The sequence below is a fragment of the Sorex araneus genome, chromosome 2, assembly GCF_027595985.1.
Source record: "Sorex araneus isolate mSorAra2 chromosome 2, mSorAra2.pri, whole genome shotgun sequence".
Classification (NCBI taxonomy): Eukaryota; Metazoa; Chordata; class Mammalia; order Eulipotyphla; family Soricidae; genus Sorex; species Sorex araneus.
The window spans coordinates 158,772,518-158,798,150 of record NC_073303.1 but is presented as its reverse complement, the minus strand read 5'-3'; the positions used below and the strand labels follow the sequence as shown (position 1 = coordinate 158,798,150).

The 25,633-nt window shown below is 43.6% G+C and overlaps 1 protein-coding gene across 1 annotated transcript in view; it reads left to right on the top strand.

Moving 5' to 3' along the window:
• The first annotated feature begins 203 nt into the window (after positions 1–203).
• CEP97 (centrosomal protein 97) overlaps positions 204–25,633 on the top strand; it is a 37,548-nt gene continuing 12,118 nt past the window's right edge. Inside the window, exons 1-9 of the mRNA XM_004606740.2 lie at positions 204–317; positions 2,281–2,423; positions 3,539–3,697; positions 6,996–7,097; positions 10,476–10,589; positions 11,323–11,489; positions 16,423–16,587; positions 20,567–20,697; positions 22,511–23,291. Of these exons, the coding sequence (XP_004606797.2) occupies positions 275–317; positions 2,281–2,423; positions 3,539–3,697; positions 6,996–7,097; positions 10,476–10,589; positions 11,323–11,489; positions 16,423–16,587; positions 20,567–20,697; positions 22,511–23,291 (1,805 nt within the window). The 5' untranslated portion in view covers positions 204–274. The remainder of the gene's footprint in view (positions 318–2,280; positions 2,424–3,538; positions 3,698–6,995; positions 7,098–10,475; positions 10,590–11,322; positions 11,490–16,422; positions 16,588–20,566; positions 20,698–22,510; positions 23,292–25,633) is intronic.

The following is a 25,633-nucleotide window of genomic DNA, read 5'->3' as shown; positions in this document are numbered from 1 at the left end:
GCGTCAAATTTCGCAAAGACCTAGAAAAGAGAGTGAAATGATCAGCTAACAGTACAATTCACTGACCGCGTCGCGCCTGAGACTTGAGCAGGGCTCCTGAGCGCCCCGGGGAATTCTAACCCCAGTTTTGCAAGCCAATTGGCTGCCAACGCCTAATTGGGTCTCTGGGTGCCGTGCATGCTGGGAGTTGTAGTTTCCGGTTTCCTCTTCCCGACTACGAGAAGTAAAGAGCGGCTGGAGGACGGTTGCCTGGCATTATTAGCAAGCGGGAAGTATGGCGGCGGCGCGCGTCGACGCGGCTTTGCCTCCTGGAGAAGGTGAGACTATTTCCACCCCTGAGTCCCAAGGTTCCCTTTCTGAAGCGGAATTAAGTAGCAGCTTGGTGGCGAGATGAAGCCTGGTTTTCGGGGTGCAGTTCTGGACCAGTTCTTTCGAGGGGGTCGTGGGCGTCGCAGAGGCGCGCTGCCCTCTGGGAGTTGTAGTCCTTAGAGCGGCCCGGCGCTGCAGCTCCGGGGCTAGTCCGGATTGGCGGGGACTACAGTACCCAGGAGCCTTTGCGAGGCCGGGCGTCCCGGCTCCCGCGCTCCGGAGGCTGGCCGGGCGGTGGGTTTCAGAAGGAGTTGACCTTTACTAGCTTTAGTTTTGGGTCCCTGGTACCCAGGTGAGAACAGCAGCGTCTGCCCCTTTGGCTTCTCGCGACCGCTTCCGCCTTCCAGGGGTCCAAGTACGTCCAGGAAACCGTCTGTCAAACAGAGCTCCCCAAACTGGCGTGGAGCCCCCTTCTTGCAAGTGTCCGGTGATGCAGAGGCAGCGCAATTCTCCACCTTTCTGCAGACGGGGTCCTGGGCTCACAAGCTGCCTGCGCTGAGCACCGGAGTTGTGCCGCCTTGCCTAGGAGCCGCCGGGGGCGAGCCGAGCTCCTTTGTTTTGGTTACGGCTCCAGGCTCGGCGCCAGTGGTCTGGGTCGGGTCGGGCCGAGGGTGGAGGCCTTTGTCCACGGGGAAGGTCAGACTCTCTACCTGCGGGCCGCGAGCCCCTTGGGAGTCCGGGGATGCTTCTCACTAGGTCCGTCGACCCCTTTGGAGTTGTGAACAAAGCTTGTGCGCTTTGGTTGGTACAGAACAGAGCTTTCATCAACTTCTCAGAGCATCCCTCCCTCACCCCTCAACTGCTGGCAGCCGTTAGGCAATAGGAAACAGACAGACAAACACACAAAAAAAACCCTTCAGGTGTGCAAGGCCCTTTGATTATTTCTCGCGGCATTCTTAATCTGGCAGCAAAATAGAAATTGGCAGTTTCTCTGTGCCCGGCCCCCTCCAGCTGCTGCTGTTAGGCTCCACCTCCCCAACCCACCTGGTTCTCTGAAGACAAAGATAGCAGGTGACAGGTATGGAACGCCTTTTGTGAAATAGTCGCTGTTGGGAGTGCTTTTCATACGCTGTTTCATGTTCCAAACCTTGCAAGGCAGGTGTTATTTCCAATCACATTTTACTGAATGCAAAAACCCCACTTTCTACAGCAGGTAGGGTGCTTGTCTTGCACATGGCTAACCTGGGTTTAGATCTCCAGCACCCCAGATGGCCCCTGCTGAACACTTCCTGGACTGATCCCTGAGCATTGAGCCTGGAGTAAGTCCTGAACACCAGTGGGGGTGTCCCAAACAAAAAACGGACAAATGAAACCCTGCTTTACTCAGCCTCCCAGTATCTGTAACTGGCCCTCAGCACAGTGAATAACAGTGGAGCTCAGATTTGAATGTGTGTTACACTAAAGTGGCTTGTTGAGTGTCTGATGCCTGGAATGGATAAATGCTGGGTTCATGTAGTTTCTTTTTTCATACCTATATCAATTTAATCAAATAAGTGTGTTATTCTCATTTTGTATATCAGTCAACTGAACAGTCAACAAACAATTTTCAAAATTGAGCACTTCACTGGTACTTAGGTGTAAGCAGGTTGAAAGGTTAGTTCTGTATAAAATATTTTGTGCCATTATCTTGGCTCAGAATCTGGAAGTAATAGTTTATATTTATTGTGAGGAATTCCAGCGAATGATAGAAGCTTGAGGAGAATATCACAGATCTAGTTTGAATTTAATATAACTGCGAGAAAGTGAATAATTTCAGTCTGTGGTCATTTTGAGTTTGATTGCCTTAGCTTTTAAATCTTGACATATAATATGCTTCAGTGTTTTCTAACTATCATTGTACAGGGATTTTTATGAGTATAATTCCATCCTTATGCTCCAGTATATATTAATAATTTTCCTTCTCTTTTAAAGGACCAGTGGTAAATTGGTCAGGCCAGGGACTACAGAAATTAAGCCCAAACTTACCCTGTGAAGTTGATATTCATACTTTGATTCTGGATAAAAATCAAATTATTAAACTGGAAAATCTTGAGAAATACAGAAGACTAATACAGGTTGGTATTGCTATTTGGGGAAATAGTTATATAGGACCATTTTATTATTAAACAACAAAACAATAAAATAATCTAGCACAAAGTAGCTTTCTAGGTCTGGAAAGCAGTACGTGTTCCCTTACGTTTTAAATGATATTTCTTATCTTGGTAATGATAGCTCTCTTTCTTGATATTTGCTAGGAAAAAAGCATTGTTAAAAAAGAACAAGTTTTGGTTTTGTTTCATTTTGTTCTTGGGCCACACCTGGCAATGCTCCGGTTACTTGTGACTCTGCACTCAGGAATCACTCCTGGTGGTACTTGGGGGACCATATGGGATGCTGGGGATGGAACCCTGAGTGCCAGGCAAGCACCCTACCTGCTGTACTGTCTCTCCACCCCAGAGAAAATATTTGATGTTGACAAAATACTGTCATTGTGTTATTTTTACAAAATACTGTTCCAGAAAACATTTTATCTCATAATAGGCTCATTGATTCATTCAGCACATGTTTATTGGGCCCCTGTTGTGTGCCTGGCACTGTTCTAGGTTTTGACTGATTTAGTACAAAGATCCTATTTTCAACAACGTTTCTTTATTAAAACCAATATTGTGATTTGCAAAGTTGTTCATAGCAGTGTTTCAGACATACAGTGTTCCAGTTCCTCCACCAGTGTCCCCAGTTTCCCTCTCACCCACCAGTATGTCTTTCCTTCCCTGTCCACATTTCTGTAATTTAGAGTCCAGAGTAATTTGAGTCATCCTGCTATGATATCTTGCATTCCCTGGTCCCATTACTCTGTATACTATAGAAAAGTGAGATCGTCCAGTCCAGAACACTCTTTTTATGGAGCTTACGTTTCTGAAGTAGTTCCTGTGTTAAAAATGTGTTCTCTTTAGTACTAGAAGGAGGCCAGATTGCTCAGCTTTCTCTGTATTTTTCCACGATTGGAACAACAGTAGTAGTAGACTAATAACACCATGTAATGTTTAGATAATATATATGAAAAGTTCAAACTAGATTTGTATATTTGGTAATGTTTGTCCATGAAACAAATGTTTTTAACCACCCTATATGAAGGTTTTTATATACACACTACTTTTTCTTGGAATAATGATATGTTTGCTTTCCACAGTTGTCAGTGGCTAATAATCGGCTGGTGCGGATGATGGGTGTGGCTAAACTGACCCAACTCCGGGTGTTAAATTTGCCTCATAATAGTATTGGCTATGTGGAAGGACTGAAAGAACTAGTACATTTGGAATGGCTGAACTTGGCAGGAAATAATCTCAAGGTGAATTGCTTCTGGTTTTTACAAATTAAGGCTTTTTTTTTTTAATTTGCAAAAGTATTCATTTAAACAAAAAATTAAAGAAGTCGGAAGAGGCTGGAGCAATAGTGCAGAGGGTAGGGTGTTTGCCTTGCATGTGGCCGACCCTGGTTTCATGTGTGGTATCCCATGTGCTTCCCTGAGCATCACCGGGAGTGATTCTTGAGTGCAGAACCTCAAGCATTGCTGGGTGTGTACCCTTCCTTTTCCCGATGCAGAAATATAGAAATAAGTAGATTAAAAAACTGAAATTGCTCAGGGATACTAGTAATATAAAATTTAAAAAACTCACTCTGAGGGACTAGGGACTGAGGGACTGGTCAGTCCAGAGGCTAAGACACTTGTCCTGCGTGTACCCTGGTTTAATCACAGATGCCACATGTTTCTCCCTGAGAAACAGCAAGGGTACCTATAGATGTGGTGGGGGGTGGGGGAAGATGGTCTAAAAGCTCTGGAGCAGTTGATGCCAGGCACCATGTGGTGACCTTGGCACAGCTGGTAGCCAACTTTAACCTAAAGCAGGGGTAGCTCCTCTCCACCCTGACCTCCCGCATCACACTGTGGTGTGGTCCAAAAGTCTAAAGAAAAAATAAAACAAAAGAACCAAAAACCTGGGGCCAGAGTGATAGTACAGCAGGAAGGGAGTTTGCCTTGCATAAGGCCAACCTGGGTTCGATTCTGGGCATCCTCAATGGTCTCCCGAGCACCACGTAAGTAATTCCTGAGTGCAGAGCCACGAATAACCCCTGAGCATCTCTGGGTGTGACCCAAAAAAGCCATTAAAAACCAAAAAAAAAACCAAGAAATCAAACCCAACTCACATGAAACATATGCAAAATCATATGTATGTATATATATATATATATATATATATTATATTTTTTAAAGATTTTTTGTTTGTTTTTTTTTAGGCTATACCCAGGAGTTCTCAGGACTTATTCCTGGCTCTGTCCTCATGGATCACTTCCGGTGGGGCTCAGGGAGCCATATGTAGTGCCAGCGTTCAAACCCTGGTCAATCACATGCAGGGCAAGCACTCTGCCTGCTGTACTATCATTTCAGCCTCCCATATATATATATATATATATATATATATATATATACATACATATATATATACACATACATACATATATATATACATACATATGTATTTTAATGTTTCCATGTTTATAACAAGTTTTTTTTTTTTTCTGTAATTACTTTGGCCTCCAAGTGGTGTTAAGTTTTGTTTCTCAGCCAACTCCCAGCACTTCCATGCCAGCGGGTGAGGGTGTGGGGTGCTCAGGGCCCGCAGAACCAGGGATTACCCAAACCATTCTGCCATTGCTAGGGCATCTCCAGGGTTTTTTGGGGTATTTTTTCGTTCTTTTTTTTTTTTTTTTTTTTTTGCTTTTGGGTCACACCTGGCAACCACTGAGCAGTGGTTATTCCTGGCTCTGTACTCAGGAATTACTCCTGGTGGTGCTGCGGGATCATATTGGATGCTGGGAATTGAACCTGAGTCAGCCACTTACAAGGCAAGCACCTTTACCTACTGTACTCTCTCTCTGGTCCCAGGAAGACTACATCAAATAAAGAAGGTTTAATGTATTTTTTTTTGGGGGGTGGTCACACCCGACGATGCACAGGGGTTCTCCTGACTTATGCACTCAGGAATTACTCCTGGCAGTGCTTGGGGGACCATTATGGGATGCTGGGAATCGAACCCGGGTTGGCCGCATGCAAGGCAAACACCCTACCTGTTGTGCTATTGCTCTAGCCCCTAATGTATGTCTTTAGTGGTATAGTGAAGATTATATATGGTTTTATTTTTATTTAAATTATTTTTTGTTTCTGTTTTTATTTTGGACCACACCAGTGATGCCCAGAGGGTACTCCTGACTCTGTGTTGAGGAATTATTCCTGGTGGTGCTCGAGGGACCATATAGGATACTAGGGATTGAACCCTTATTGACCACATGCAAGGCAAATGCCCTACCTTCTGTACTATATCTCTCTGGCCCTTATATATGGTTTTAAAAATCAGGAAATCCAGATTCTAGTCCTGCTTTCACCACTTAGTAGCTCTGTAATCTGGATTAAGTTAATAATTTTTTTATCTGGCAATGGTCAGGGGTTACTCCTGGCTCTATACTCAGGAGTTACTCCTGGTGGAACCTGAATCAGCTTTGCGCAAGGCAAATGTCCTCCCTGCTATATTATCGCTCCAGCCCCAGGTTTGGGCTCACTCTTAACTATAATGTGTATATACTGTCTCACATGTCATTACTAGGTTTCTTCAAACTGTTCCGATCTGGATATAAGCCCCTTGGCAACTTCCTTCTGTTAGAGGGATAATAAAAATGGAACTTGCTACATTGTAACCTCTATCAGGTTATTATTTTGTGTATGGGAGGTGTTTGGGATGGTTTAGACTATACCCACAGGTGCTCAGAGCTTACTTCTGGCTCTCTGCTCAGGGATCACTCCTTGTGGTGCTTGGGATGGACCATGGGTGGTGCTGGTGATCAAACCTGGCTTGGTCACAGACAAGTCAAGTGCCTTTTTTTTTGTTTTGTTTTGTTTTGGTTTTTGGGTCACACCAGCGATGCACAGGGGTTACTCCTGGCTCATGTACTCAGGAATTACTCCTGGCTGTGCTTGGGGGACCATATGGGATGCTGGGATTTGAATCTGGGTCGGCAGCGTGCAAGACAAACACCCTACCCACTGTGCTATTGCTCCAGCCCCAAGTCAAGTGCCTTAACCCTGTGTGATCTCTGTGACCTCCCATGTCCTTTCATATGTTTTATATTTTCTGGTGTTTGGGTCAAACCTGCAGTGCTCAGGGCTTATGCTTGGCTCTGCGCTCGGGGATCACTCTTGGTGGTCTCAGAGACCTTATGGGGTGCTGGGATTGAGCCCAGGTTGGCCACGTGCATGTCAGTCACTCAGCAGCCTGATTCTTGTTGTTTGTTTTAGAGCCACACCCAGCAATGCTCAGGTGACTCTGCACACAGAAATTACTCCTGGTGATGCTTGGGGCCATATGGGTTCTCGGGGATCGAACACAGATCTAACATAGGAAGGCAAGGGCCCTCCCCACTGTACTATCGCTCCAGTCCCTGCCCCGATTCTTTTAGTACTGCCTCCTCTGTCTCTTACTAAGAAGCTCTGCTCCTAGCAGAAGAGGCTGGAGATTTAACTGCAAGGACCTTGGTAATAATGTCTCTGATTTTGTGTGCATGAAATAATGTGATGGTCTTTTTCTTTTTAATAGGCAATGGAACAAATTAATTGCTGCACAGCTTTGCAGCATCTTGATTTGTCAGACAATAATATACCCCAGATAGGTGATCTATCTAAATTAATATCACTTAAGGTAAGTGTACTTACTTTGTTGTTCTGAAATTTTATACTAAAATACCAAGAAAGGGGCCTGAGTGATAGTACAGCGGGTCGTGTGCTTGCCTTGCACGTGACCAACCGAATTCTCTCCCCAGCGTTCCATATGGGCCTGCCAGGAGCGATTCCTGAGCACTGCTGGGTGTAGCCCCCAAACAAACACACATAAATTACTAAGATAGCTGGGGCTGTGGCTCAGAGGTCGAGCACAATCTGCATATTCATAAGTCTGGGGGATTGATGCTAGCCACATAGTCAATAAACAAAGAAAATCAAATTTCAAGAGAAAGAGATAGGGTTAGCATAAAATCAGTCTTTGAAGGAAAAACAGATTGTGCTAATTTTTGTTTGTTTGGGGGCCACACTTGGGGTGCTGTAGACTTCCTCCTGACTGTGCTCAGTGCTCCCTCCTGGTGGTGTTCTGGGACCATATGTGGTGCTGGGGATTGGACTGCTGTACTATCTCTCCATGGTACAGATTGTCTTTGTTATTATCGTAAACATTCTCTGAGGGTACCAGAAATTAAAATATGGGACTTTTTTTTTTCTTTTTTTGGTGACACCTAGCAATGCACAGGGGTTACTCCTGGCTCTACACTCAGGAATTATTCCTAGTGGTGCTCAGGGGACCATATGGGATGCTGGGAGTCGAACCCGGGTTGGCTGCATGCAAGGCCAATGTGCTATTGCCTTAATAGCACACAATACCCTCTGTGCTATTGCTCCAGCCCCAAAATATGAAACTTTTTGTCAATTTATAGAACTAGTTTTTAAATACACACACACACACACACACACACACACATAAACTGGTCATTGGTTTTTTGGTTTTTTTTTTGGCTTTTTGGGTCACACCCGGCTGTGCACAGGGGTTACTCCTGGCTCTGCACTCAGGAATTACTCTTGGCGGTGCTGGGGGACCATATGGGATGCTGGGAATTGAACCCGGGTCGGCCACATGCAAGGCAAATGCCCTACCCGCTGTGCTATTGCTCCAGCCCAAAACTGGTCATTGTTATTGTAGTTAAGCTTAATCTTTATTCACCATTCTCTGAAAATGATGAAATTTCCTTTATGCCCATCTAGTCAACACTCACAACTTTAGTTAAATGGTACATAACATGTTTGTGAAGTTGGGGAAAATTATTTCTAAATTCATTTGTTTTCTGTTGTTGCTTTTTTTTTTTTGGGGGGGGGGTGGTGGTGCTAGGGATTGAACCTTGAACCTTACACATGGAAGGCAAGTTCTCTACCACGAAGCTTTTTCTTTTTCTTTTCTTTTCTTCTTTTTTTTTTATTTAGTATTTCTGGTATTTTTTTATTTGAATAATAAGTATTAAGATTTTATGAAAGCAGTAATATCCTTAAACTGTAAATTCACTTTAAGACGATGCTTTAATTTGTGTTAATCAAACCACATTGAAGTGTGAGTCACCAGTGGGATCAACAATTCTCTGGTACTCTCAGAGAATTTTTACTGTAATAACAAAAACAATCTGTGGGATGGCGAGATTGTACAGCAGTGCAATAATGGGGTCAAAAAATGAGCATCGTGCCAGAAATGTGGCTCACCAGTAGAACTCAAGCCTTTCGCGTGTGTGAGACATTGGGTTTGATCCCTGGCTCTGCAAGAGAACAGAAAATAAAAAGAATGTAGCATGTAGCATTGATTGTGAAGGGAAATGCATCAAATAACTAATTAAAAAAATCTGTCGGGCTGGAAACATCGCATGTGCATTGCATGTGGGAGAACCTGGGTTCCATGCCCAGGTTCTTCAAATGGACCTGGGTTCCATGCCCAGGTTACTTAAAAATGCAACTATAAGCATGTGTAGCTGGTAGTACTTTTTATTCTATTTTTTGGAGGTGGAGGGAGGGTTCTTTGCAGCAGTACTCAGGGCTTACTCCTGACTCTATATTCAGGGATTGCTTCTGGCAGGTCTTGGGCACCCAGATTTGGTGCACAGGATCAAACTGGGCCCAGTAGTGTGGAAATGGCAAGCCAGTGTCACTTGACCTCTGTCCTGTGTCTCCAGCCACCATGGAGCTTTTTTTAAAAAAATTTTTAGCCCTCAGTTTTGTTTTGTTTTTTAAATTGAATCGCTGAGATACATAGTTACAAAGTTGTTCATGGTTAGGTTTCAATTCTCTCTCTCTCCCTCCCTCTCTCTCTCTCTCTCTCCCTCTCTCTCCCTCTCTCTCTCTCTCTCTTCCCCCCCTCCCCCTCTCTTCCTCTCTCCCTTTCTCCCTTTCCCCCCTCCCTCTCTCTCCCTACCCCTTCCTCCCTCCTTCCCACCCTCTCTCTCCCTCTCTCCTCCCCCCTCCCCCTCCCCCCCTTTGTAGCCCACAGTTTTGGAGCTTCATTTCTTAGGTGAAGTTTCATTGCATTTCCCAGTATGGGTAGTGAGATCTTGGTGCTCCTTAATCCATTCTTGAAAGTGGGGGCAGCACATCCAATAACAGAATTACAAATTCAAAAATCCGTGTAGGGCTAAGAATGCAGAAATCACTTGTGGATCCCAGTCACCTTGTGTGTATGAGACCCTCAGTTTGATGGCAGCACCTCAAATACAGAAAAAGACGTCACTAGGCCTTTTCTTTATTTTGCCTCATTGGGTACTATTAGCATGAGATAACTCATTAAACCTGAGAAGTTGAGTTGTTCTATTAACTCAACTTGCCCTACATTTAGCAGAAATCATTTTTTAGTGTCAATTATTCTAGGAAATTGATGTGGCCAGATTCTAAGAAAATTGAGATGAATTAGAAGTGATTAACTTTTTTTTCCCCTCTGAAATGAAGACATGATTATCTTATTAGAATCCTGGTGTTCAGAATCTTTGGTTCATTTGTCATTGTTGCTGACGGTTTGAATCAGCTTCATCAGCAAGTAGCACATTCTGTCTTTTAAAGCTTTTAGTTATAAAGATAATGCAACTGCAAATTATGGGTTATTTCTCTCCTTATCTTTGAAAAATTTGCTTAAATATGGTTATTAATGAATTTTTTTCTCTTTTAATCTTCTCGGTGATACTTTAAAAGGAAATTAACACATTAGAAATTGTTTTATTTTTGATAACTTTAAATCTCATAACATGATAGTTGCTATCTCAAGCATGTATTCTCGGATAAGTCTTAAATTTTCTTGCTCTTACAATGTAGATGTTAAAAGGGAGAGTTGGTCCAGAAGATTTATGTAGTACCTTTCCAGGTACTACAAAACCTCTGATTTGTATGCAAGGAAAACTGTAAAAGAATAAATCTATTTTTATATATAGCACTTTAGTTTTATCAAAATAGACCAGTTTACCTGTAATCTTCTTGATTATAACTCAAGTTATTTTTACTTTTTAAGACCCTGCTTTTACATGGAAACATCATCACTTCTCTTAGATTGGCACCTGCTTATCTACCCAGAGGTCTTGCTATACTTTCTTTGGCAGAAAATGAAATCCGGGACTTAAATGAGGTAAATTTTGACATTATCTTATGAGATCCAGTTTACTGGCAAGTTCATGAGAGATAAAGGTTAAAATTGTGAGTTTGCTTTTATGGTGTTAGCATCTTGGAAGAAATTGTCATCAAGATGAGAAACCCTTGACTCTAGAAGATCATAATTTTTCTTTATAATTTTTTTTAATCCCAGTGGATCATTAAGGCTTTTTCATTTGTGACTCTGCTGTTACTGCATTGGGAAGAGAATGGTAGGAGAGGGGCAGCTGTGTTAAAGTGGATGAAAATAATAATAGTAAATAATTATCTGTGTAACTTTCCTATCTGCTATTATTTATTTATTTTTGCTTTTTGGGTCACACCCGGGGATGCACAGGGGTTACTCCTAGCTCTGCATTCAGGAATCTCTCCTGGCGGTGCTCAGGGAACCATATGGGATGCTGGAATCGAACCTGGGTTGGCTGTGTGTAAGGCAAACACTCTATCCGCTGGGCTATTGCTCCAGCCCTGCTGCTGTTACATTTTTTTAGTGGGTTCTCTCTGCTAAGAGACAAGGGATTTTTGTACCGCATGGACTGATGACCATATTGGATGACTGGAACTGTGGAAATCAGTGGATGAATGTTACTTTTTTGAGTTTCAGAACAAGAGGAAATCGTTATATTTTCAAACTGCCAAAGATGTTTGGAAGCCTTATGCTTGACACTGAATAGTCCAATTTCATTCATCAAAAATATCCTTTGTTCCAGATCTCTTTTTTGGCATCCTTAACAGAATTGGAACAGTTGTCGATCATGAACAATCCTTGTGTGATGGCGACACCTTCCATTCCAGGGTTTGACTACCGACCGTATATAGTCAGCTGGTGCCTAAACCTCAGAGTCCTGGATGGATACGTGATATCTCAGAAGGAAAGGTGACTGTGACCTCTTGTTAAACATCATATTTATCATTTTTAGCTTTCTGCAGATTCATAAATGGATTTTTTTTTAAAATATGCATTTAATAACGGACTGGAGAGATAGCACAGTGTGTAGGGCATTTGCCTTGCACAGGGCTGAACTGGGTTCGATTCCTCCATGCCTCTCAGAGAGCCCGGCAGCTACTGAGAGTATCCCGCCTGCACAGCAAAGCCTGGCAAACTACCCGTGGCGTATTTGATATGCCAGAAACAGTAACAAGTCTCACAATGGAAACGTTATTGGTGCCCGCTTGAGCAAATTGATGAACAGCGGGACTATAGTGCTACAGTGCTACAGTGCATCTAGAAACTAAAATTCTCATTGTTAACCAAATAGCAGACTATGTGCTAAGCATTTAGGAATTTTTTTCTTTAAATTTTACCTTTTTTTTTTTTAACCATTTTTATTGAGGTACTTGGATTTAGTACAACAGGTCAGGCATTTGCCCTGCATGTAGCTGATCCAGGTTTGATCCCAGGCATCCCATAAGGTCCCCTGATCACTGCCAGGAGTAATTCCTGAATGCAGAGCCAGGAGTAACCCCTGAACATTGCATACTGTGACCTAAAAAGCACACACAAAAAAACCCAAATCAACAACATACTTTCCATGTATATCATCCCCATACCACACCCCTCACCAGAGAACTCCCTTCCTTCCACCAGTCTTCCCAAACCTCCTCCCATCCCTCATGGAAGCTCAGTTTTAGAGACAAAATCTAAACCAAGCTCTGATGACTGACCATTTTGTTGTTTCCTTACTATATTTCTTTTTGTTTTTGTCTTTGTTCGGTGGGGGAAGGGTACACTTACAATGCTCAGGGGTAACTGCTGGCTCTGCACTCTGAAAGTGTTCAGGGGACTCTATGGGATGTCAGGGATCCAACGTGGGTGCAAGACAAGAGCCTGGCTGATTGTGCTATCTCTCCAACCCAACAGTGTTTCATTTTAATCCCACATATGGGAAAGTTTTATTTCATTGTGGAGGTGGTAATGCCTATACATCTACATGAATAATCTCCAGAAGTTCCACAAAATTGTAAATCAATGATAAATAATGATAAGTAAATCATTATTTTCAAAAACTTTCTTTTTTTAGAAGTGTATCGTTGAAAAATTAATATAATGGATAATTTTGTGCATTTTAAAATTTACATGAAATACGTAAGTCCTACAAATGTAAATTTTAATAGGAGTGAAGAGAATTAAGAAAAAATTAAGGGGAAAATCTGAATAGGCCTATAAAAATCTAAAAATGTGTTTTATCCTAAGAGAATATTGGCTTTATGCTAGAAGATGTTATAGATGATGCTATAATATCTGCATTAACATGATTGTAAAAAATTGTAATAAAATACAGATAAGAAATAGAACATTCACTGTAAATAAAACTAATTGGTTATTGAAAATGTATAAAATTCTTTAGCAAGCTAGGAATAAACAAATCTTTCTTAATTTAGTAGAGGGCAGTCATAAACCCATGAGCTGATGCCATACTCAGTGCCAAGAGCTGAGAAGTTTGTTCTGTTTCTGAAAGAAGCTCCTTTAAAGCTTCTTGCAAAACTGGTTGCAAGGCTACGAATTCTCTGAGTTGTTGCTTGTCTTGAAGCTAAGTATTCTTCCTTTAAATCTGAATGGTAATCTGGATAAACTGGATAGAGGATGAGGTGTTCATTGTGTTTTTGTACTAAATCCTTCCAATCTCTGATTTATTTTGTTTTGTTTTGTTTATTTTTGGGGGTCCCACACCTTGTGTTGCTCAGTGATTACTCCTGACTCTGTGCTTAGGGATCACTTCTTTTTGTTGTTGTTATTGTTGTTCCTTGGGTCATACCATCGATACTCAGGGGTTACTCCTGGCTCTGCTCTTAGGAATTCCTCCTGGCAGTGCTCTGGGGACCATATGGGATGCCGGGACCAAACCCTGCTGCAGATAGTGCCCTGCTTGCTATACTATTTCTTTGGCCCTCGTTCGGGAAATTCTTATCTGTGATTTCTTTAAATATTATTTCTTATTTTTTTTTCTTTTGGTCTTTGGATCATACCAGCTGGTGGTGCTGAGTCTTACTCCTGGCTCTGCGCTCAGGAATTACTCCTGGCAGTACTTGGGAGACTGTATGGGAAGCCAGGGATTGAACCTGGGATAGCTGGAAGACAAACTGCTCCAGCCCCTTTATTATTTCTTTATCAGATCTCTTCTTCTGTTCTTCAGGGATTCTGATGATTCTTACATTGTTTCTTGTGAACTTATCCCATAGTTCTCTGGTGTGTTTTTTATTTCATTCCAGACTTTCCCCCCAATCTCTCCTGTATCTAGAGATTTTTCTCCTCTATTCATGTAGAATTTTCTATCCTTTAAATAAAATTAATCCCAGATATTAGAGATCTTAACGTACTGCCTAATTTAAAACACTGATTTCTAAAAACATTTTTTTGTACTTGGTTTGAGGCTTGAAGCAGGTTATGGATGCTATGTAGGGCCTCCACTTAGTTCCATAAAAGCTTATAATCCATCATAGATAGAGATATAAATGCAGAATGAAAATCAGAATCTGCTACTCCTTATAAGAATGACTTGGTGGGAAAATACCTGTGGAATTCCATTTTGGAACTGGGAGCAGACATACTGATTATTCCTCCCTTTCTCCAGTCTGAAGCTGCAGAAATGGAAACTCCTCTCCAGATCATTGGTTGTTTCTACAGCTTGGAGCTGAGTCCCCTTTATAACAGGGTCTTCTGGATGCTGGCACTGATCTGTGGGAAAAGAACTTTAGGGGAGATAAGGAACCAGGATGCGCACAGGAAGGTTGGAGTTAGAGAAGTTGCGAAAATTGGTCTTGAAGTCTCCTTCCATTTTCTTTCAGTTCATCCACATGCACCCTTAGACTCAGCACTTACGTTCTTTCGTCCTCAGTGTTTGTGTCTTCTGTGCTAGGAGCCTGGCAGTAGTTGCCGAGGGATTACCTGGTATGAGGATAAGTCGGAAATTAAAGGCAGCTGAGGATAAGTCGGAAATTAAAGGCAGCGTTTTCCTTTTCCTTCTCTGCAATTTCCCTTAGCCCATCTGAATAGGGTGCTGGGACAGTGAGGAATAGCATGCAGGAACTAGACTTTTGTGATGCTATTGGTGTAGTCGGAGGGACATATGTCAACAAAATGTGGTTTTCCCTTGCTTCTGTAGCAGGGGTTGCTTTGAGAAGTCTTTGTTTCAAATTATGATTAGCTAGTTCTAAAGTTGGAATATAGGTTTGCTTGCATTTTCTTCTCTGTACGTTCAAGAGAAACAAGTACTGGGGCTGGAGTGATAGCACAGCGGGCAGGGTGTTTGCCTTGCATGCGGCCGATCCGGGTTTGATTCCCAGCATCCCATATGGTCCCCTGAGCACTGCCAGGAGTAATTCCTGAGTGCAGAGCCAGGAGTAGCCCCTGTGCATTGCCAAGTGTGACCCAAAAAGCAAAAAAAAAAAAAAAAGAAAAGAAAAAGAAAAAAAAGAGAGAAACAAGTACTTGGTTAGTTTTCCTATGGGGTAATGCTGTGGTAATGCATTTCCGATGGGCTAATGCATTTCCTATGGAGTAATGCTGTGGTAATGCGTTTCCTGAGGTAATGCATTTCCTATGGGGTAATACATTTCCTGCGGGAGAAAGTGTGTTGTGTTGATAAGCAAAGAGGAAGTTTGCTGTATCGAGAGACCTGGGAGGAGAGATAAGTCCTGATTGGAAAAGATAAGAGAAGGGTTTCCCCTGTTGCCCATATGGTAGGACCCTCAGCCTTCTGACAGCCCTGTTTTCTTAGCTGTGAAATGTGAGTGCTACCTAGTTTCAAGGGTAAGGACAACGTATATATTACGTATATATTCCTTACTTAAGGACAATGTCTGTTGTTATTAGTAGCTACTAATGCCATTTCATTGAGACATAAAGTGGAGAAGTTTTAGTTCTGTCATTCTTTTTTTCAATTAGGATACTTCCATGAAGCGTACTGTTGGAGTTTCCATTGGAATTGTTTTATAGGAAAACTAGAATTAATACTTTTTAGATCACTTTTTAAACCATTTATTTATTTATTTATTTATTTTTGCTTTTTGGGTCACACCTGGTGATGCACAGGGGTTACTCCTGGCTGTGTACTCAGGAACCACCCTGGCGGTGCTCAGGGGACCATATGGGATGCTGGGAATTGAACCCAAGTCAACCATGTACAAGGCAAACACCCTACCTGCTGTGCTATCGCTCCAGCGCCTTTAAATCAATTTTTAAAAATAGTTGGTGGTTCTTATTAGAATCTCCAACTGTGACCAATTAGCCTTTGACAAAAATATATATATATATATGTATATATATGTGTATATATATATATTCCCAGGAATAAATGGATTAAAATAAAGTGGATATATTTAGGCATTTAATTTTAATTGAGTGAATGAAAGGAATACTCATTGCTTCTTTGAAAATAATTGAAAAATATTTGCAACTATTGTAACTCTATGGAAGGTGTCCCCCACCAAAAATGGTTTAAAATAATTTTTAAGTGGAGTAAATCTGGGACCCGGAGCGATAGTATAGCAGGTAGAGCAATTACCTTGCATGCAGCTGACCTGGGTTTGATTCCTGGCATCCCATATGGTCCCCCAGCATCGCAAGGAGTAATTCCTGAGTGCAGAGCCAGGAGTAACCCACGAGCATGGCCAGGTGTGACCCAAAAAGCAAAAAAAAAAAAAAAAAAAAGGAGCGGAGTCAGTTGATATAGGTACAGTTTTGGAAACGACTAAATATTATTTATGAAAAATAGTGTTATGAAGGTATAGTAAGCAAAAAAAAAATGATTATTACTAAAAATGTGCTTGTCTGCTTTTGTGCTCTCTCCTCTTGTGTACCCCATTTTCAGTTTGAAAGCCGAGTGGCTCTACAGCCAGGGCAAAGGAAGAGCGTATCGGCCTGGCCAGCACATTCAGCTTGTCCAGTATTTGGCTACAGTCTGTCCGCTCTCTTCTGCGCTGGGTCTGCAAACTGCAGAGGACGCCAAGTTAGAGAAGATTCTGAGCAAGCAGAGGTAATCTCACGTATGAGTAGCAGCTGATGAGTCCCCGAGTGGAAATAGCCGTGTCTTTGCAGGAGTGTTAGCAGAGGTGAGGCAAACATTGTGGCCACGGCCCCGGGTGCTCTTGCTCCTTGGCACTGCAGCAGCCTGCAGGGGAGCTGAGTCATGCATTGGAGTAGGACTCGCCTCATAGCGACTGCACCTGCGAATTGCTTCTCGCTGAGGGAGCCAAGCAGTACAGAGTAGGGGATTTTAAAAAAGTAGCTGTCCTTTTAATGCGTGTATTTAAAATACCTACAGGAAGGCGAATATGGAAATGTAATTCGGTGCAAAAAAAAAAAAATTGGAAAATGCTCTGGCACATCCTCGGGAAATGACCAGACTCAGTGCAGTGTGGGTGCAGTGCTCCAGGGGAGTTGCTGAACTGCTCGCAGACGTGCTTCCTAAGGGCTGTGCTTCTAGCTGTGCTACTCACTGGGGGTTTACTTTATCAGTGTCATCAGGTTGCTCATCGATTTTTGCTTGAGCGGGTGCCAGTAATGTCCCTGTCATGTTCAGGGTCAAGGGAATGAGGCCCGTTATTGTTACTGTTTTGGCTTATTAAATACGCCATGGGTAGCTTGTCAGGCTCTGCCATAGGGTTAAACACCTTTATTTTGGTGTGGGGTTAAACACCTTTATTTTGCCCATTCACCCCTGACCGTGGTGTGACAGAAATTGGTTATGGCTCTGGGGAATCACAGGTAGCAGAACTGTAAGATCATGCTGGGCACAGATGGTGGCGTTGGGATCTTCTGCTTGCTTAAAAGGAAGGTGTTTTATGCCACAAAACTATTCCTTCAGGCTCTGCATTTCTTTTCCTTTCTTTCTTTCTTCCTTCCTTCCTTCCTTCCTTCCTTCCTTCCTTCCTTCCTTCCTTCCTTCCTTCCTTCCTTCCTTCCTTCCTTCCTTCCTTCCTTCCTTCCTTCCTTCCTTCCTTCCTTCCTTCCTTTTCTTTCTTTTCTTTCTTTCTTTTCTTTCTTTCTTGTTTTTGTACCGCAAGCATTTTTCTATCCCTCAGGCCTGGGTCCTTATTTCTTGAATGTCGGATAACACTGGGTTATTCTTGCTCTTCCTGTAGAGAGCTTAGGTTTGTTGAGCCACTCCCACAACAGTGCTCCTGAGGCACACCCAGTTCCATCAGGTACTCCTAATCCTATATTGCTTTTCTCTTTCTTTTATGTCACTTGTATGGTTTATCAATGTCCTTTTTCTATAGACACAGGAAGATAGTTGATGCTATGCTTTGTAACAAAGGAGTTAATTGACTCCAAAATAATATTTACTCCTGGGCATCCATATTTACTTGACTTAAGCCTTAGTTGCCCTTAGTTCCTGCCACCCAAAAGCAGGGTCTCGATGAAGGGACTGGATGTAAACTGTCTTTCAATGTCCCCTTTCGACGGGGCTGGAGTGATAGCACAGAGGGTAGGGCATTTGCCTTGCATGCGGCTGAACCGGGTTCGATTCCCAGCATCCCAAATGGTCCCCTGAGCACCTCCAGGAGTGATTCCCAAGTGCAGAGCCAGGAATGAACCCTGAGCTTTACCAGTGGTGACCCCTAAGCCAGAATAAATACACACACAGACAAAAAAACAAAACAACAAAAACAAAAACAATGTCCCCTTTCAATGCCAGGGTAGCTTATTGGTAAGAGGGGTAGAGGACCTTAAGGTCTACAAGGAGACTAGGATGATGGAACTATGATGACTGGGACTACGACCAAGACTACGACTACAGTTGTGCTGTAAGGGAGAGATTGGACTACACTAGGGAGGAGAGAGAAACTGTCTGCAGTCAGCCAGGGGCCCTGTTTCTCCATTCCCCGGTCCTTTGTTCGTCCGTCTGTCCCCATGGGCTGGCCAGTTGAACAGTTCTGAGACACCAACCTTTGGGTCTTGCGTGTGCCCATGCCTTTCTTTTGAAGCTCACACTTGAATTTGAATTTTTTTTTTGGTTTTGGTTTTTGGGCCACACCTAATGATGATCAGGGCTTACGTCTGGCTCTGCACTGAGGAATCACTCCAGGTGGAGCTTGGGAGGCCATCTGGGATGCTTGGGATTAAACCTAGGTTAACTGCATGCAAGGCAAGTACTATGGCTCTGGCCCCTTGAATTTGAAACTTGATGATGAACACTTGGGAAGAATCATAACACTGCATTGTTAGCATCAAATATCTATTTCATTTACATAGGTAACAGATTGTCATTTACAGAGCAGAAATGTGATCACCAATTCAGCCTCACTTATTTTGTCTTTGGGTTACTAATTCAGTGTGAAAGATTCACCATTTTACCTGTGTATACTTTTCATTTAGAAAAATGTAAGCGGGTGGGAGCACTTGAACTCTCAATATAGGGATCTGAAAGATATTACAGGGGTTAAGGTACTTATCTTGCATGCTGCTAATGGCCCTGGGTTGTTCCCTTGGCATTGCATATGGGTTCCCAAGGATGGCCAGGAATGAAGCCAGAGCACAAAGCCAGGGGTCACTCCTGAGCACCGCCCAGTATGCCCTAAATCCTCTGCCCTTCAGCTGTCCTCCCAACTAGAAGCCATGTATGTAAATATAGAGATATAGCGCAGACTGGTAGAGCACATGCCTAGCATATGGAAGGTCCTCAGTTCAATCCCTGGCACTTTTTTCCCCCAAATTCAGCAGGCTGGCATTGCTCAGACCACACATCACCAGCCTGGGGAGTGCCCTCTTTAAAAACACAAACACGTTCTGCAGAAACACTTCTTTGCTCCATTTATCCCTGAGACCAGGCTTTGAGTGTGCATATATATGTTTATGAAGGTGTTTTTCTCTGAGAGGGCGGGAGCACATCTTTGCTTGTGGAAGCCCTATGTTTGATACCCAGCATCGTATAGTTCCTTGAGCACCAAGCCAGTCTCCAAACACCACTGAGTATGGCCTAAAACAGTGCAGAACAAAACGAGTCAAAATAATTTACCTCAGCACAGCCAACCCAAGAGCACCCCATGGCCAAATCCGAGCACCTGTCGGGCCTGACATTACTGGGCCAAATATGGGAATGGCTTTTGTGCCTATGAACACAGCCAGGAATGCCTTTCACCCCAAAGCAGGCGGGACGAGAAACTTTCTTGGGCTGGGATGCGGTTCAAGTTATTGAGCACAGCATGTTTCAACTTTTTTATACCTGCACGGACCATCACATTAGAACCCTTCTACCTGGCACCAGTCCTGCCACTGGTGACACTGGTCCACAGAGCAGGAATGATAAGTCAGGCGGTAGAGTGGTGGTTTTCAACCTTTCTATGCCTGTTGACCTGCCACTCAACAGTCTGTGGTCCAGTGGTTGCAAACCACTAGTCTACCGTCTTAGTCCTGGATATGTGAGACTCTGGGTTCTAGACCCGGTATGGCATTGCTCCCTGAGTATTTTCAGGTTTTATTGCCTACTGTGGGCCACACAACAACTAAGCAAAGTAAGGTTTTGTAGCCAGAGACATAGTACAGGGGACGGGACACTTGCCTTGCACACTGCTGATTGGGTTCTATCCCTGGCACCACCTATGATGCCCTAAGTCCCACCAGGAGTGGGCCCTGATTTTCAGAGCCGGGAATAAGCCCTGATCACCCTAGGGTGTGGTCCAAAAAACAACAACAACAAAAAGATAAAAAATGTTTTCGTGTACTGGTGATTAAGCTCATACTCAAGGCAATTGCTCTATCAACTGTGCTATATCCCTAGACCAAAAATAGGAGTAAGTTTCTTTTTCTATCCAGTGATTTCAAATGAGACTTTGTAATTTGATGATGATTAAAGGTATCGGCTTGCAGAAACTTGGACAGGGGTTGTATATAAGGGTATCTACTTTGTTTAAGTTGTAAACGTCTTACTTTTTGACCTTGTTAAACCTAGGAAAACAGAAAAACTTTCTCTGTGATTTGTTATATCTTGTGTTATTTGATATTTTATTTAGGTTTCACCAGAGGCAATTATTGAACCAAAGCCAAAATGAAGAGTCTTCTCTTGCTCCTACTGAAACAAGGGCACCCCTTGTACCCGAGAATTCAAGCCCTGTTCAGGATTGCCAGATAGTCCAGGAAAATGGTAAAACGTTAATTGATTTCTGTTTCTTTCCTCCAAGTAACTTGTTCTTTTGGGTGTTAGAAAACAGGAAAAATACATATTGCTCTAATTTGTATTAGTTTGAAACTTAGAGGATCATTTAAATCCTATGTATTTACATAAACACATATGTATTATTGCTTACACATAATTTATTTTTTGGGAGGGTTCACACATGATGGTGCTCAGAGCTTACTACTGGTTCTGTGTGAGGAATCACTTCTAGTGGGGTTCAGGGGACCAACGATATGGGGTGTTAGAAATCGAACCTGAGTCAGTTGCATGCCTTACCTACTGTAATATATCTAGCACCTCTGCCTGTGATTTTTTTTTTCTTTCTTTTTGGGTCACACCTGGCGATACACAGGGGTTACTCCTGGCTCATGCACTCAGGAATTACTCCCGGCAGTGCTGGGGGACCATATGGGATGCTGGGAATCGAACCTGGGTCGGCCGCGTGCAAGGCAGACGTTCTACCTGCTGTGCTATCACTCCAGCCCCTCTGCCTGTAATTTTTATTTTTATTATTATTATTATTTTTTTTGGTTTTGCTTTTTTTTTGGGTCACACCCGGCAGTGCACAGGGGTTACTCCTGACTCTGCACTCAGGAATTACTCCTGGCAGTGCTGGGGGACCATATGGGATGCTGGGAATCGAACCTGGGTCGGCCACGTGCAAGGCAAACACCCTACCCGCTGTGCTATCTCTCCAGCCCCCACTGCCTGTAATTTTTAAAAGCAATTAGAGAACTTATAATTTGTATTAATTTAATATTTTAATTATTCTTAGAATTATTTTAAGAACTTATTTTCTTTGAAGTATTTACTGTTTGGGGGGCATATTGGAGGAGATCACTGAAGGTATTTTATTTTATTTAAAGGATTAAATGCCATTAAAAAAGATTGAGGTGGGGCCAGAGAGAGTATTGCTGACCCTAGATAGTACCCAGGTTTTATTCCTGGGTATCACATGTAGTCCCCTGAGGCCCTGAGGAATGACCCCTGAGTGCAGAGTCAGGGGTATATGCCCCTCCACCACCACCAAAAAAAATGTATATTATTAAAAATGCCTCTCTAGGGCAGGAGAGAGAGTTAAGGGTATAAGGTTCTTGCTTTGCTTATCACTGCTCCAGTTTGATCTCTGGCACTACATTTGGTCCCCTGAGCACTGCCAGGAATAATCCCTGAGCATAGCCAGGTGTGAGCCAAAAAACAAACCAACAGAAAAACCAACCCCAAAGCAAACCAAAAGCCTCTTTTCTCACCCCCGTCCAAAACAATTGGGGAAAACTGTGAAGTGATAGATGTATAAATAGATGGGGAAACTCCTCTTACAAGGGATACTTTTTTTGTTGTTGTTGTTTTGTTTTGTTTTTGGATCACACTCAACAATGCTCACAGGTTACTCCTGGCTCTGCACTCAGGAATCACTCCTGGTGGTACTCAGGAGACCATCTGGGATGCCAGGGGTCGAACCCAGGTTGGCTCTGTGCAAGGTGCCATACCCACTCCAGCCCAGTTCCAATGTACACTTTAAATATCTACAGTTTTTATTTTATACTTCAGTGAAACTCAGACTAAAGAGAAAAACCAAAAACCTATTTAGCAGTTTCAGTAATCTTCATTAGGATCGGGGGATAATTCAAAGGTCGGTTCTGCATGCTTTGTGTGTAACAGACTCGGGCTTGCTCCCCAGCACCGCACTCTCCTGAGCACTGTGCCCGAGTAGCCTCTGAGAACTGTCATGTGAAGCCCCCTAATGAAACCTATAAATGGTCCTCTTTTGATCTTCCAGAACCTGTCATCCAAGTCAACTCTTGGGTGGGTGTAAGCAGTAACGATGATCAGTATGCTGCGAAGAGTAACTTCCCCGCTGCTTCTGTGCACACTGCAAGATACTCTCGAAACGACTTGCACCTGGAAGACATACAGACAGACGAGGACAAGCTGAACTGTAGCCTTCTCTCCTCAGAGTCTACTTTCATGCCAGTTGCGTCAGGACTTTCTCCAGTTTCACCCACAGTTGAGCTGAGGTTACAGGGCATTAACTTGGGCCCAGAAGAGGCGGGCGTTTCACCTGAGGCTGTGAAAAGACTGGAAAACCATGAGTTGGACAAGGAAGAGGAAATGGCCTTTTGGGCTGCAAATGGAAATTCTGTTCCAGTGGTGGAAAGGGTGATCAGTACAGATGTAAATGGGAGAGGGGAGCTGTTCCCTTATCCTGAGTCAGCAGTTACCAGCGCTTGCTTGAAGGACGGCGTGCACATGCACAGTCTTACCTCTTTTCCTGAGTCATTTGGACGCAGTGTCCTCCGAACACTACCAGACTGGGAAGAAACCCTGTCTCAGACACCTTCAGAGAAGCTTCCCTGCCGGGGCTCAGCCCAGAGATGTGTGGTGTCGGGAGAAGATAAAGCCACCCTTCAGACATTGAATGAGGCGGCCACCAAGCTTCAGGCCTGTTGGCGGGGCTTTCATGCCCGGAACTTCAACCCGCAGGTCAAAGACGTGCGCTATGAAATCCGGCTGCGCAGAATGCAGGAGCACATCGTCTGCCTGACTGATGAGATTAGGAGGTGGGTCCAGGGTCCCGTTTAGTCTCCCTGTTGCTGGTGCGCTGGTTCCAGATTCATTTTTTAATGGATTCAGAACACAGAGTCACTAGTTGCAATGGTCACAGCACTTTTCACACTCTTGCAATTCTTGGTTTACTTTTCTTCTCCAACACACTGGAAGCTCTTTGTGGGCAAAAACTGTCAGATGCCTCCACCTCTAGAATGCTGATTGGTGCATGATGCATTCAAGCAGTGAACAGTTAACACGCTCATTGGCACCTGTAAACCTAAATATAAATATAGAAAGTTCGAATAGGCATAAAACTGAGGAGGTGAGACTGTCTTGAGATTAGTAGGTGACATAAGGATGGAAAACATTAGCAGGGACTTAAAAGTCCATAAAATTCTGGGAACTTTTTTTTTTTTTTTTTTGCTTTTTGGGTTACACCCGGCAATGCACAGGGGTTACTCCTGGCTCATGCACTCAGGAATTACTCCTGGCGGTGCTCGGGGGACCATATGGGATGCTGGGAATCGAACCCGGGTCGGCCACGTGCAAGGCAAACGCCCTACCCACTGTGCTATTGCTCCAGCCCCGGAACTTTTTTTTTTAATTAGGGATTATTCCTTCCTCCTAAAGTTCACATATTTCAACTATCAATATTCTCCACCCCCTCAAATAAGGGTAAATTTAGAGTATTCATATTTTAACCTGCCAATTTATGAATATTACCAGGAGATAAGGAGGAGGCTATAAAAGAATCTGAGAAGATACATCTGGAGTGTTAGGAAAACTAGGAAAGTGTGTTCTGAACATGAACAAGTTTCAGGAGAGAAGAAAACCACTGTAGGAAAAAGAGGACTAAGTATTAGATTTAAAAACTGGAGGCTTATTGGTATCAGGGGCTCCTAGGACAATTCTTCGGGTTGATGATTTTGGGGACTCCACGAAAATTATTCCTGATTATGGTTTATCACAGTGAAAGAATACGGGCTAGGGGGCCGGATTGATAGCACAGCGGGTAAGGCGTTTGTTGGCCTTGCACGTGGCCGACCCGGGTTCGATCCCCGGCATCCCATATGGTCCCCCAAGCCCCGCCAGGAGTAATTCCTGAGTACAAAGCCAGGAGTAACCCCTGAGCATCACTGGGTGTGACCCAAAAAGAAAAAAAAAAGAATACGGGCTACAGCCGGCAAAGAAAAGGGGTGTGTAGGAGAGAGTCCAGAAGAGGCCAGGCATGAGCTTCTAGTTGTCTTCTCCCAGTGCAGTTGTGCAGCTGCATTCTCCAGGTGACCTTGTGGAACAGCCTAGAAGGGTTTCCAGTCAGGGAAGTTCACTATAAGCCTTGAGATTCAGGGGGTGTTACTGGGTTCAGACGCGTCGGCCTTGAGTGACTTTGGAACTGGTCTTAACTGACCTCTCTTCAAGGTCAGACTGATGGGGGCAGCCAGGGAACCTGGGGACAAACAGGTATTTATAAAGGCGTAAACTTTCTGGTGTTAACCTTAGTTCTCAGGTATACAAAATACTCTTCTCAGGCAGGAGAGTCCAAGGGCTGGAATTTATTTTCAGGAGTCAGTCAAGGGCAGTGTTTGAAATTTGTTTTGGGGGGTTCGATGGGGGGGGTCACACCCTATGGTGCTCAAAGCTTACTCCTGGCTTTATACTCAGGGGTCACTCCCAGTGGGTTCTGGGTATCGAGGGGAGCCTGGAGGGGTGTCAAGCATGCAGCATGAATGGCAAGTGCCCTACCCTCTGTAATATCACTTTACTCCTGCTCCAAACTCTTTACTTTTTAGGGAGCATCTTAAGAACAGAAGCAGGGGCTGGAGCAATAATTGCACATTGGATAAGGCACATGCGGCTGACGCGGGATCGATTCCCAGCATCCCATATGATCCCCCGAGCACCGCCAGGAGTAATTCTGAGTGCATGAGCCAGGAGTAACCCCTGAGCATCACTGGGTGTGACCCAAATAGCAAACAACAACAACAACAACAAAAAACCAGAAGCACATTGAAGGACTTTGGAACACGTTGAATAATAGTTGAATGTGTAGTTTAGTTCTGGGGGTCACTGTTGTGGTAAAGACGAGAAAGGAGTGGTTGACAGAGGACAGAGGAGACCAGAAGGGCCAGAAAAGATGGTTCAGGGCTTAAGGCACTTCCTCAAGTTGAGAAGTGACCACTGGGAATTCTCACCCTGGTGCTGTGGGGAAAGTACAGGGGTGAAGGCACTTGCCTTGCATGTGTTTGATCCAGTTAGATCCTCAGCACTTGCGTGGTCCCTTAGCACCATCTCTGACCACTGCAGATGTTCCAATGTCACTCTCCCCCTTCCCCAACAAAGGAAAAAAGATGCA